Consider the following 14,890-nt stretch of genomic DNA (forward strand, 5'->3'; position numbering starts at 1 on the left):
TAAAGTAGTTTTTACTAGGTCTTGTGAGTGTTACTTAGTTCCTGAATCTGCAAATTGTGTTGACAAACAGATCATACTTGCTTCAGATAGAAGGTTCCAATAGCTTTATTGTAAGTAATAATTATGTGAGGCCACAAATATGTGCACATACTCTGTGCTTCAGGGTGTATTTTACTAAGCTATTCTATAATTTCTGGTCATGCAGAAATTGTTGCAGCTTGATCTGCAGTGCCACCTAGTGAATTTATGGGGTGGGTGATTTGAATTATTAAGAACCAAGGGAAAAAACATCTACTGCTTGCTAACTGTCTCAGGTTTTTGTGCCAGGCTAAGGTACATTATTTTGAATGTGTAGACATGTTCTCTGAAATTTGAGTCTTTTAAACATGTTTCCAGGTGAAACTTTTCTAGCTGCAAGTCAATTTAGAAAATTTTGATCTCTATCCTGAATCAATTCTGACATCATATATTCTTTCTATATATAAAGTGGAGGAAATCTGTTGCTTTCTTATTTGCCAGGGAACAGTGATACTCAGAAGAGAGGGAAAGCTGTTGATGAGTTATAGTGTCTGAGTTTAACTTTCAGTCAATAAATTATCAAACTGAAAGAAATTAGATAACAGTGAAGATATATTTTAGTGAAATTTTGGTCCTGTTTCATTTAATATAAATGGACTTGTGGAATATGTTCATGATGAATATACTATAGGTAGAATGAAGAACTGGTTAGAAAACTAGGCATAGACTAGTTTGTGGTTCACTAAAAATGGAGGGTATTTTGCATAAATCCTCAAGAATTTATCCTGGATCTGCTTTTGCTCAATATATTAATTAATGCATGGGTTAAGAAAGAATATAGGCTCATTAAATTTGCATATTACGTGAAATTGGGAAGCAATGCAGATGTGTTTGTAGGGACGGAGTAGAATTCAAAATGATCTTGAGAAAATGGTCTGAAGAAACCGGACAATGATTCAGTGAGGACAAGTGCTGGGCTCTCTCTGTGTAGGGCAGTTGATGACTTCGAGAAAGATTCTGGGGTTTGCAGTGGATTTGAACGTAAACATGAGTCAGCAATATCATTACTGTAGCAAAAAAAGAGACTGTTGTATGTAGCAGAAGCAGAAATTCAGCCTTGGTGTAAAGTAATTTTCCCATTCCTCTGTCCACTGCTAAGGTCTCCAGTGAAATAATATGTCTGGTTTAAGCACCACACTTTTAAGAAAAAATTGGAGGAGCTGAAGTGAGTCCAGGAGAGAGCAGGAAAAATGGTCAGGAAACAACAGAACTGGTATTGTTTAGTGTAAAGAACAGAAAGTTGAGGGGTGAAGATATGCCTGGATAAGGCAGAGAGGAAGGGAGTCATCTCTTCTCCATACCTACAGTGTGTAGGGCAAGAAGTAGTGGGCTTGAATTGGCATTAGGAAAGCTTCCCCAGTTGTGGATGTAATGAAGCCCTACAGTGTGTTGCTTGTGAAAGCTCAGGGATCCTCATCCCTGGAGGTGTTTGAGAACTGTCTGGACAAATATCTTTCAGAAAAATGGTTAGCCGATCATGCCTTAAAATGGAAGGGATGTCAACTTAGTTTTCCATGTCAATGAACTGGTATAACTCTTGTGGTGTTTTTCAGTTGTGTAAATCAACTGGAAAGTTTCCAGGAATGAAATGCAGTTTGAAATTGATACCATTCAGAAGACTGAAAACATTAAAAAAACCTCCCACAACTACTGGTTGTTTTATAGCATGTAAGTGCATCGTCTTCATTTCACAAGCATCCAACATTTGTACATACTATGTAGTTTGAAAATGCAAATCTCCTGTCAAGTACACTGTCAGTTATCAAGAAGGAAATAAGTTTTTATAAGCAATGGAGGTGGTTGCTGGGGCTTTTTTTCTTATTTTATCCCTGTGTGCTTCATGTAGCAGGATTGCTGCACTTGTGTTTAAACCTAGGACATACTTTCTGTAGCTCTTTAAGATTTTAGCATGGTAGTATTGGGCTACTACTTCAACTTAGCCAGTTCACAAATCCAAGGTTTTTTGCCTGTGGATACTTTCCAAATTAGTTCTGTTTGTTTCGTTTTCTTGGTCATCATTGCTAATTGTGATCAGTTTTATTCCTGCAAAAAAACTGGCCTTAGGGCACAGCCTTTATGCCTATCTGCAAATAATTTTATCATTAGGCTGTGTGGTCTTACATGTAGGTTGTTACATCTTTTAGCAAGAGTAAAAATCTATTGCTGTTACTAAACAGAAAAGGATGTGAGCAGCATAAACCATTAAGCTCACTTAATATCAACTTGCTTAATTCCCATTTCTCTTCAATGTTATTTTCCAAGCATCAAGTCATATAGCAATGCTTTAGTATCAAGGCTTTCATTTAATGTCAGTTGAATATTAAATGGTTTTCCATTAAGCATTTTTAGGGCCAGTTTTATGAGCAAAATTTGCTGTGGAAGAAACTAGGTCAGGATCCAGTCACCCTTACCACCAAAACAGTTTGTTAATGGAATGCTTGTCACGTGTACTTTAACCCTCATTCTAATCATTAAACCAGATTCTTATCCAAACCTCTTTTCTGCAAAGAAGTTTTAGAAAAATCAGTTTATAATTGGTATTTGCTTAGTTATAGGGAGTATTATAAAAAAGGAGAAGCAACTGAGCAGTTAGTCAAATGGCAAGCAATACATGTTTCCAGTTCAAATCCAGCCCTGGCAAACTTTATATAGTTAGTTGAGTGGTTTCTAGCCTTTGTGGGTTGGGATTTGGTGTTGTGCCAGATTCCCACAGGCTACACATCAACAGCCACTAGAAAAATAGCATCAGTTACACCTGTAGTTGACCTCTTCATCAGAAGAGCCAAAGACTGAAAGCACCTGAAAACTGTAGGTGCTTTCTTATCACTGTAAGAATATCTGTCAGGAGGTGCTGATGCTATTGTCTTACGAGACTTTAGCTGCTACTCCTCATCTTTTCTTTCACCGGGATTTTAATTTGCTTCCTCTGTCAAGCATTAGATTTTCATTAGAAAAACAACCATGGGGCCAAGTTACGACAGTATGACAAGATGAACGTGAGTAATTCTTCATGTGCGTGCTCTTACCTGTTACAAAAGAGGAGTAATGAGGGGTTTTTCAGCCACAGTAAAAGGAGTTCGAGATAAATTACTTCATAATTTCAACAGATTGTGTGCATGGCACCAAGAAAAGAGCACCAAGAGCCATGGCTTTTCGGATATATACTAATTTTGCTGTGTATCTGAAAGCCAAGTTTGCTGTGTTTAACTGTGAATTGAGAATGCTGCCATGTTGATATCCTTCAAGAACTGATTACAGTGTACATCATTCTGTATTCCTGTAGACTGGAAGACTTGTTAATATATTAGCATTTTAAAAAGACATTAGAGATTACAGTATGTTGCCTATATCTAAAGTGCCTATGAAATATGAAAGGGTGAATTTTGTTACGTTTGTCTGTGTTCACCAGTGGTTGAACCTTTGTTATGGTTGTCATTTGTTTTGGACTTTCTGTTTTGTTTCAGTTTGGTTTTTTTAAGCGTCTCTTGCTCTTTGTGGTCACGATAAGGCCATTAGTGGATTCCAAGCCACACTGTAACATCAGCCAAAAATAATTGGGAGTTTTTTTCGTTGGAGACTTTATCGAAGTGAATTAAGAGATTAAACTAGGAGGGAAGAATAATTTTGAACATTTTGGGCCCAGCTGGAACAATCTGTCATGTCACAGAAGGCAGGAAAGGACCTCATGTGCTCTGAGGTTCCAACAAAGTATAGGATGTTTCTGGTGTCAGACTTCAGTGTTCCCCTGCCTAACTACATTTAAAGAAAGAAGTCAATCGCCATATGGAACTTGTTGGAAAAGGGTTGGTAATAAGGTAATTGAGTTTGATGTAGGTAAGGAGATTCTGTCTGTGTCTGGAAGGAGGGGAAACAGATCAAAATAGGGAATTGCAGGGTCCCGTGGGCTGCCAGGTGCTAGAATGCATGAACCTGGAAGCTTCCAAAGGATTAACTCTCCAAGCCAATGTTTGCTCTTTTGGTAGTTTATCAAACCCAGAGTGACTCTCCCATCTTGATTGCCTTCTCCTTTGTCGGCAGTAGAGACATCTAATGCTCTGTCTACACTAGATATCTTTTATTACTTAACTTTTACCAGGAGAGAAACAGTGACATTGCAATGTCAGTGAAAAGCTATTCATGTTTATCTGTTTCTGATCCTGACTTACATTCTCACTGCAAGTGGTTATAGCAGCAAAAGATACTGTGAGCAGTGCACAGGCATCCTGCTGTCTCCACAACCTTTTCCTTTTACTACGTTGTGAGTTATCAGTACAGTATTTGGGAAATTATGGGACTTTGTAATCTCATATTTCCTTTTTTATTGACTATATATTGTTTAAGTTGTGGTTGAGAATCTGCTGGTTCCTTATTTTGATTATTAATCACTGTTCAGTGTCATTACGAGAAATGCAAAGTGTTAGTCTGTTTTTGAAGTAAAATATTTAAACACACTAAAGAAATGCAAGTAATTTGAAAGGGCCCGGTCTATCATTTCTTCATTTGCTTGTGAAGCTGTATACAATATATCTGATGTCTGCATAGGAACATTTCTTATTACCCTTTGAGCTGGTGAAGGGTGATTTGAATGTGCATTTGCAAATTAAAAGAGTGCTGCAGTGATTCATGGTTAGAAGAGAGTAGGTGAGCCCCAAATTTTATTATTACTGCAGTACATTTTATTTTATAAGTATTTTCTTAAGCAAAAGGGAAAACAGGAAATGTGAGCTGGATAGGTGATGTGAAAAACTTGGTGGTTTTGGACAGTGGTAATTAAAAAGATTCCCTTAAAGATGTGTCTGTGGGATGCCTCAGAGATTATTTCAGTAACATGCCATAGTAGAGCAGAGCACAGCTTTTTTGCTCTTACTGCATTTTGTTTGGCCTCCTTGCCATTGATGACTTCTAGGATTCAAAAACTTTGTTTAACAAAACTCGAGAAATTTCCACATCCTTAACTGGCAATAAATGTTTAAACTCATTCATATTTGAGTTGATCGTATATGGAATGTATCAACAGTCCTGAAACTTTTTTAGGTGTATGTATAAAGTCAGCGTAAAATGGTAGAAGCTTATGGACTAATTGCAGGTTATATATGGTTATGAGAAAATTTGTCTTTCTTTTTAATAGTACTGCATGATCAGGATAAGGTTATCAATTGTTCCATGGCCTTGGAGATCAAGGCTTGTTGTTTGAGGTCTAGGTGGAGGTCTGTCCTTGCACAGTCATACTTTTCTACCTGTACAGAGTCAGGAGGAATAGTGGCAAATTTAGAACCTGCTGGGTAGTTGGAAAAGTTTTTGATCACTGATTCCTAAGCAGTGGGGTTTGTAGTTTCCCATAAGAAGCGGAATGGGATTGCCTCTGCAAAACTATTTTTGTCACTGTGAGTAAAATAATGTCCAAGAGCTTTTTCCAATATAGGGATGCCTATTCACAGCAGTACTTCATGGTGGTAGCAACAGAGGGGTTTACCGGCCAAACTGATACCCAAAGACACAGGAAAGACTCTGCTGGTGAAAGCAGCTTTTGCTAGCAACACTTGATGGTGTCAACACAGTTCTTTGACCATTGAAGATCCAGTGAAGGCCTTTTCTGGAGAAAAATATGTATGTGTGGAAGAAGTGAGTTCTTTGTTTTCTTGTGAAAGTGGTCATTTGGTTTTGTCTTTAAAAGTTTCCTGTACGTTGTTTTGAGAAGCTGTTTCTGAGAAGAGGAAGATTTGTGCATTGTTTTATACTTAGTTATGGGCATGCCTCAGGAGGCCAGTGTGGAAAAGCACAGTTTATACACGTAATTTAAATAACGTGATGCTAAGCATCACACATTGCTGTCTTGGCATAAAGAACCAAATACGTCTTAAGAAAAAGTAAGAATGGTGTGAATCAAAGTGTTAATCTTTGGAGAGATCAGCTTTGGTCTCCAGTGTCCTGTTAATTTAATTTGACTCATTCCACTACTTAGACTACTTAATTCAGACTTCTAGCATTGTGTTTCGTCTCCTACATTTTGCAATACTCTGCAGTATGAAACACCTTTTCAGTATTGAACCCATTATAGTGCTACTGTTCCTACTATAAAAGTACTTTTAAAATAGTAACTCTCTTTCCTATAAGCATATAGTGTAGCAGGTCAAACATTTGTGAAGATACGTATTTCAGTATTTCTATGCCCTTTATATCCTAAACCTTTTACTAACTTAACTTTTTTTTAAAAAAATATTTTATATCAGAACACTGTTTTAAATAAATCGTGAACTGTGTCTTCTTCAGTTTTATTAGAATAATGTACTTTTTTCAGATCATGGGGTGCTTTTCTTGGATTTATTATGTAAAATGTTAATTATCATTCTGTTTAAGTGCATGTAAAAACATGAAACTGAAGCTTATAAAGGCAAGTAACTGTGAAACTAAGTTTTCATTTAAGAATTATATGTATCTTTATTAGATTATAAGGAAGTAAGAATAAATGGAGCTTTTTATTCTGGTAAATTGAGCAGGCTTGTTCTGGCAGATTCAATGTACTAATTTAATGGTTTTTGTTGTTTGGGTTTTGTGTGTGTATGTTGCTTTTTTTTTTTTTTGTAGCACATTCTCGTTAATTTATATGGAAAATAAACATTCTGACTTTTCCACTGTCTTTCACTGCTAAAGGCTACTCTTTAAAGAAGCTGTGAGTGTAAAAGGGTTTGAAGAGTAAAGTTGAGGATTGGGATCAGAATAAACAGATGTCACGGTTTAAAGCTGGGCCGGCTATTAAACCTGTGGCAGATGCTCTCTGTTATCCCCCCCTCTCCCCCCAAAGGGAAAGGGAAAAGGAAAAGGGAGAATTCCGGGTTGGAAAGTTAAAACAGTTTTAATAAACTATAATAATGAAAAAGAGTATAATAATAATAATAGAAATAATCAAATATATACAAATATATATACAAAACCGAGATTGAGCTCCCCTGAAGTCAGCCACGTCCCCACCGGCACTGCAGGGCAGGCTCCGGGAAGGCCCAGGCTGGGCCTAGCGACGGTCGAGAGCTGGATTCAGGGATGCACGGATCGGGATCGGGGGCAGCAGGAAAACAGACGGAGTCCTCTTCGGACACCGGCCATAGCAGAAAGAGAGCGAGACCCTCGTGATCCCCCCACTTTGTACTGAGAATGACGTGTATGGGATGACGTGTTGGTCAATTTTGGGTCACCTGCCCTGTCCGCTCCTCCCTGAAGGTGCGACCCCCCTTCGGCTCTTCACTCGTAAGCAGGGAGGAATTTAGCAGTGACCTTGGTTTCTCTAGGAGTAAGTCCAGCAAGAGCCTTTCTGTATAACATCCCTACCGGTGCCTCAGTGATAACTACAAACTTTGAGCATTATCAGTCCTGGAAGCAGACACTGTCTGCAAAACATGCAGTTAGTTTCAGAAAGTGCAGTTACTTAGAGGAGACTTAGCTGAAAGTAAAAATCACTGAAAGGAAAATCGGCCTGGTTTAGGCCAAACCAGGACAACAGAAAATTTCAAGATTTCATGCACTTTTACCATAATGCAAGACATCAAAATGGAGTGAATACTGTGCATGTTTGGTAAAGCTACTCCATGGAGGAAGTATCTTTCCTTCCAGCTGCATAAGACGTATAAAATAAATATGCTGAAATGACTTGTCAGAGCTAAAATACTGTGTGGCAGCTTCATTTTCTCTTTTAAGGTAGTTTAATTCTCATCTGGATCACAATATTAGTCAATGAATAACTGGATGGAAGACTCTGTTCTGTGTCTTGCTGAACTTTTTGAGACTGCCTGACTTTCTGCTTAAGAACAAGACAAATACTTAGTTACTGGTTTTGTCAGAATCTTGAGTGTTTTTCTTTTGAACCACTAAATGCCCTGACCATTGGACTACTGATTCTTCTTGGATAGACTTCACTCTTGTTCTGGCTATGAATTCCGTACTTTGACCATTTGTTTTCCCCTCAGCATGAAGTCCAACTTTCTCCTTCCAAAATGCTGTTAATTCATTACAGCTAAGTTACCTTCATCGCTGCAGGAGTACCTCATATTATGTTGCATCTCCTTACTTTCTGAACATTTCAGTGTGTTCTTTTTGGAATTGTTTAGTATTTTTTATAATGTGCCTTGCATGTTTGCAGAATAAAGAAATGATAATTATGGGAGGATGCATCTTATATCATCACTTCATTTTCTACAGCTGACAGTAGATGCTGAATTTTCACATGCAAATTGTACTTTTAATATTCCATGCTAGAAAACAGCCCCTGTTTAGTAGCTTACCCAGTCTCACAGGGCCCAAATTAGTAACTATCGATCTCCGAAGTCTGTCTCCTTTCTTTCACACCTGAGTTTTCTTTTGTCTTGTGATCCATTTGTCTCGCTCTAGCTCTAAGCCATAGTGCAAGGCATTCTGTAGGCTATGTGGTGAGCTGTGGAGTTACTCAAAATGGTAATTGGAGCCTCAGCTAAAACAACTGTATTAATAAAAAAATTTTATCATAGTTTCCATCTATAAAATGAGGGTAGCGTCACCACCCAACTTACAGGGAAGTTGTAATAATGCATAGTTAGAGATTGTGAGGTACTCACGTGCTACAGTGATACTGACCTCACAGGTCGAGCAGAGTAGAATAAAAGAAAAACCATTGATTTCATAGTGCCTGGATTTCACTTAATTTCTCTAATAAATCAGGGCTATAGATTTTTTTTTTTTAGATTTTCTGTTGATTTTTTTTTCTGCAGGGAATTAAGTATGCTTATAATGGCATCATATAAAATTATAATAGTAATTCCAGTGCAAAGCTCCCTGCTTATTGCTAAGCCTAAGCTGAAATCTTATTTGAACAAACTTAAAGTTCTTTGTTCGGTCTTCCAAGGCAGCGCTGCATTCTGAGCTACCAGAATGTGGACTACCTGTGCACCTGCTTTTGTCTACGGCTACAGAAACTTTTGTGAATGGTAAATGTAGGACACAGATTAGATGTAATTAATATTAATTATTGTAGCTGTTAATGCTTTAGAATTCTGGGTGATTGATCCTTGTAACAACCCTAATGAAAACAAAGTCTGATAGTAAAATTAATCAATACAAAGGAGTGGCACAACATGTGGCTGTTCTTACCAGGAACATTAGTAATACATTGTGTGGTGGCACTACCATCTGTGATATTATATATGTAAATTAAAAAAAAAAAAAAAAAAAAAAAAATTCTGTTCCTAGTAGGGGTCTTTGCTTAAAATGTTTCATCTAAGTTCATATGTGTTAAGTTCATAATTTAAAATCATATAGCTGTTTAGCAGTAGAGTTACTACAGGAGCTCTCTATATATACTCCTGGTCTTACAAATTTATCAGTGAAATAAATTGGATCATTAATTATAGGAAGTAAGAAAGCACAGTTTGCCAGTAGAAGGTGGGTCTCTGAGGTGGTGCTTCAGTTGTGTTAATATTAAGAATGTATAAGGAGGGATGGCTCAAGAGATTAGACATTAAGCTGAAGTCTTGGAAATACAGATTTGATCCCTGCTGTTCTAACACTTTGTGTAACCTTTGTCATGTCATTTATTCTTCATGTGCCTAAATTCCCTTTGTGTTTAAAGAGTAATGGCTGTGCTATGCTGAATAGGGTGTGGCAGTGATAAATGCTTTAAAATTTTGAGTCTCATTCTGTAGCATTAGGAGACACATAAATCGATGGATGTAATGAGATGAAGGTAGAAAAATGAAACAGAATATGAAACTTTTTGCTTGTTAAATGAACTGTTCCTGCTGATTGCATTGGAGACAGGGATTTTTTTGTGGTTTTGTGACTTTAAAATCAGTTGTCATTAACAGACTGCTTCTTTTCAGGTTGTCTGAAGGGGAAAAATAAAGGAAAATTTTAAAGAGACTGTGATAAGGACATTGTTTCCCAGCACTCTACTGTTTCATAAAGTATATTTTTCACCCAAAAATGAATGAAATTTTAGATTTGAAGAGTGTTTGGCATACAGAAGGGTTTGCAGGTTTGACATCTTTGTGTGTTGGATTTTCTTTTTATAAAATAGTATTTGAAATCCCATTAATTCTGGTGCTGTTAACTTGGTTAATATTTTTATTATAGAACAAGTATCAGATGTTTCTGGATGAGTTTCATGATGTGAATGTTGTCATACCTGACTTTTCAACAAGTGAGACAGTTTTAGTTAGGCAACAAGATAGATGTTTCTTCTAGTACAGGGGATGAATGCAGTCACTTGGATTTCAGAAAATATAGTGTTAGGATAATTTGGGATGAGGTAAACAAGAAGTTTAAAGATTATCTCTACTTTTTGAGTATTTTCTATTGAAATAAAAGAGTGCATCCTAGGGAAAAAAATCTTTCTCTTACAAGGTAATATTTTCCTCTGTGAGTCTTTATGTGGTATACTGTCTGTTCAAGGTAAACACAATCCAACCTTGATATTAGCAATGACTGACTTCAGCAGAAGAGTTATCCACTGTCTGAATGGTGACTTTAGAGTGGGATTTCCTAAGATTTCAAAACACATAAGTGGAGTTTATCCAACTACTTTTCATTGTCAAAAGCACAAAACCTGTGTTTCTCTACATTATCTGCTTTATTCAATCCTTTTCATTACATAGATAGCACAGTAACTCTGTAAAAGTAACCATACTTTCTAATTGCATGCTTTTTTTTTTTCTTTTTTTTCCTTCTAACTAGAGCCTGTGTATCTTTACACCACCAGGAGCTAAAGAAGGACAACCACGGCTCATCCCTGCAGGGCCCATTGCACATGGCACTACAGTATCTGCTTATGTAGCCAGATCCAGAAAAACGTTGTTAGTAGAAGATATTCTGGGGGTAAAAAGCTTTCTCTTTTTAATGAGATGATTACAGCATGTTCTTAGAATAAATATTTTGATGCTGAAATGTTTATTGAGCTGAATGTATAATGACAGAATTTACATCTGTCTTGCTACCAGAGAAATTTGTTAGCAAGTTTGGAGGAGCTTGATGGAGTAATTGCAGAATATCCCACTTATTTTTAAATTTAAATTTAGGGGTTTTTTTTGTCTTTTAACTTTTTTTGTTGTTGTCAGGTAAGGGAAGTAATGGTACTATAGTCACTTGGAGAGAAAAAAATCTGTCAGTCAAAACTCCTGTCCTCCTGGTCTTGAAATACTTAGTGTGCTAATCCCGAACAAGAAGACTTCCATATAGTCAATCACAGTTTGATTTAATTATAATGCATGGCTCATACTGACAAGAATGTCAGTCAGAATTCTGATTGTTAGACAGGATTTTGGTCTCTGCTTACACTAATGTAAAGCTAGAATACTTAAAACATCAGTAGACCTGCATCAAAGGCACACTAATGTAACAGATATCAAAATACAGGCCTTTGTCTGTAAAAGGATTCAGAAAATCCTGCGGTGATATTCTGATCATTCTTGGCCCTCTAACAATAATAATCTTTGAATACTGTGGCCAAAACTGGACATTGCTGTGACTATTGTAAAAAATATTTGTTAAAAAATATATGACCTTTATTGGGTAAACCCTGGCTTTAAACAAAATACCAAATGCCTAATGTGAGTAGACTTAAACAGAACCACAAAAACAAAAGGCAGAAGCCTCTTTCTCTGTAGTAAGTCAGTACTTTCTATACACCCTGGACTGTAAAGATTTTATATGTTGTTAGGGTTTTTTTCAGTCACATACAGGGCTTAAATTGTTACTGGTAATTTCCAATTAATGTCATGATATCCTTGTATATGAGGGTTGTATGTTTTGATTTTAAATTCGTAGTAAAATCAGGGGGACTTAGTGGGGAAGAGTTTTGAACTTTTTGTTGGTTTACAGTATCAGTGGATTATTGACCAGTTTCATTTCGGTGACATGGTTTGCCTTCCGGGGGTTTTAGGAGCCTATCAACAGTGAAAGGAAGCACTTGCAGACAAACTTGCCAGCCCTTTTTTTTTTTTTTTCTTTGGGAGAACAGAATCAAAAAGTGAAAGCAGGAGGCTGCTGTTGCAAAATGCTTCCCACTCTCTTTTTGTCTGTCATTTGTTCCTAGGCCTTCAGATTGATTGTCATCTTAGTAATTAAGGTAGAGATTACTTGCTGTTTTCTTTTAGAAAGGAGAGATTTTGATCAGCCTTGAGGGAGTGTCTGTCTTGCCTAAGCACAGCCTGCAGGGAACATCTGGTAGGAATCAAGTACTGAAGGACTGAAGGATTGATGTGCAACAGAGTGGGGGTCTCACACTTCAGATAGGCTAGTTCGTGCCTTACTAACTGTAACATCCAGGTGGTTTCTCAGGTCTTTGTGAGTTTTCATACATGGGGAATTGAAGCTATAAAGCGTTGGACATTCCCTGTGTAGATAAAAAGTTATGAATTCAGGTCTTTTATAGCAGCCATTAGCTTATTTTAATATTTGTTCCTATAACTTTTGCACTGGTTTATTCAGGATGCATAAGCAAGGGAAGGAGAAAGATTCATACTTTCATACATAATTTTGGGGAACACATTCCTCCTCATGAGTCAGTTGAGGATTATAACTCTGTATAACCTAAAGCCTTAGCCTCAAGTTTTGATTTTTGTTCTCTTGCAAGCACTGCTGTCTGCTTGGTAACACTGAAATCTGAGCAGTCCGCTTCATAATTACAAATGCTTTGGGGTTTTTTTGAGGGGGAGGGGGGTGGTGGGGTAGTGTTGTTTGTTTTTTTATTTAATCTGGATTGGCATTAGCAATGCAGCGCTGGTTTTGCTGCCTGTGAGATTAGCAGGAATGTATTATAAAAACAAACCCAAAGTTGGGTCTAATATATCAACTAATTCTGACTTTATATCAATAAGGTTATCTGTATCTGTAAACTAATGCTGAGACTTTTTAATTGCATTTTATTAGTAGGTATCTTAATATTGTGTGTAAATTATGCTGAGAGATGTGAGTTTTAGTGAATTTTATCATTTTTCCTGCAGATTTGATCAGCCAGGAGAGGGAGGAAAACATTAGTATATCTTTCATGTTAATGTTATGATGTTTACATTTTATCAGATTATGTTTACATTTTCTAGGATGAACGATTTCCCAAAGGTACTGGGCTGGAATCAGGGACTCGTATCCAATCTGTTCTGTGTTTGCCAATTGTCACTGCAATTGGTGATCTGATTGGTATCCTGGAGCTTTACCGTCACTGGGGCAAAGAAGCTTTCCACCTTAGTCACCAAGAGGTGAGCTCATGCCCAGACTTTCCCCACTTTCCCACAATGGTCAGCACTTCAGCCCCCTGCAGCTTTCTTCCCTCACTCTTCTCATGTGTTTTTCACCTTTTTTGTACTTTATTTTTGTTCTCATCAAATATTACGTATTGAAAAAAATACGTAGTGATTTGTATTTTCAGTCACAGTAGGTAAAATATACATATACAAGTAGAGGGACACATTAAGAATTTTACCTTGTGTTCTTTTGTGGAAAAACAGGTTCAAGATTTCTTTGTTGATTATAAATTCAATACAGAGTTTTTAAAGTGGTTAATGCAGAGCAAGTGCATGAAATGTAAGCGTAAATCAAATGTCAAAAAACGAAATCACTTTATATAAAAAGGACACTGCTGAGTTATCCTGAGTCTCAGTTTTAACATTCCAGTAAAGCTTTATTTTACAGTGTGGTAAGATATTTTTTTTTTAGTTGAGGTTTTTGTTGTGGCTTCTCAAGTGAATGAGCCCTATTTTGAAACATAATGTTGCAACATTGTAGCAGCAGTGTAGCAAGTCTCAATGCTAGGTCTCACAGGAGGGGAAAGTGATTTTATTTTAAAACAAAAGCGAAAGAAAAGAGATTTCATGCATTTGCATTCACATTCTTACATCCACACACTCTCAGGCACCAAGGTGTGTCTCCAGGTGGTATCTCTAGGAGGCCTTCCAATGACCTGGAGGACAAGGGATGCCAGCTGTTGAGTCCTTGTGTCTTCTGGTTTCTTCCTAGGTTGACAACCGTGTGCTGGTTTTGGGTCAGTATTTTCTTTAGCTTTTAGGAGCTGACATCTTTTGTCTCTCTAGCCTGTCCCATCTCTGTGAGTCATCAAGATTTACTCACTGTCCTTTGTCTCCTGACCTACATGTCCTTAGAAACCATGTGTAGATGTGCTGGTACCTGGATGACCTGCTAATCTAGGTGCCATTCATAAAGCTCCTGGGTTTTTTTTCCTCCTTCTGGTGGTTCCCCATCCAGATATTCCCATTCATAACCATCTTCCCATGACTGTTCTCTACACTGCGTGGTTTAGTGTATTTGTATGAACCTGTGTAGCTACCTTGTCCATACTCGGCCATTTGTCAGTCCACAGTTATGAGTTGTTAGCCAAGTACAAACAAATTTGAAAATGGAGCAGACATCTCAAAGGCTATTGCTGTATTAAAGGTGTTAGAAGTGCATCTTAGCTTTCATGTCTGGGTGAGGATCCTTGTTGTATCCCATCTACACAATAAGGTGGCTCTCACATTAAGATGAATGTAGCATTCATTTCTCTTTGTACCCTTCCTCAGGGAAGGGAACCTGAACACAGGGGTTAGGACAAAACGGGATGAGTTCTAGGCAGGCCTGTTGACTCCATAGTGGTACGAGATGCACCATGGAGCAGTTTAGCTGTACTGAAGAGAAATTATTCTTGTGACAAGAACAGAAAATGTGCAGACGACATATTAAAACTAGCCCTTCCAAGGAAGCAAAAACCAGCAATATTTTTCAATTGTATATTTTGTTTATCAGTAACCTAAGTAGCCTAGCATACATGTGATGCTCATATATGTATATTAGTTGGGCAGTC

At 37.4% G+C, this 14,890-nt stretch overlaps 1 protein-coding gene across 1 annotated transcript in view; it reads left to right on the forward strand.

The window, feature by feature from the left end:
* Positions 1-14,890, forward strand: part of PDE10A (phosphodiesterase 10A) — a 204,881-nt gene that overhangs the window by 139,885 nt on the left and 50,106 nt on the right. Inside the window, exons 6-7 of the mRNA XM_068402835.1 lie at positions 10,774-10,914; positions 13,137-13,292. Of these exons, the coding sequence (XP_068258936.1) occupies positions 10,774-10,914; positions 13,137-13,292 (297 nt within the window). The remainder of the gene's footprint in view (positions 1-10,773; positions 10,915-13,136; positions 13,293-14,890) is intronic.

This window comes from Nyctibius grandis, chromosome 1, assembly GCF_013368605.1.
Source record: "Nyctibius grandis isolate bNycGra1 chromosome 1, bNycGra1.pri, whole genome shotgun sequence".
Classification (NCBI taxonomy): domain Eukaryota; kingdom Metazoa; phylum Chordata; class Aves; order Nyctibiiformes; family Nyctibiidae; genus Nyctibius; species Nyctibius grandis.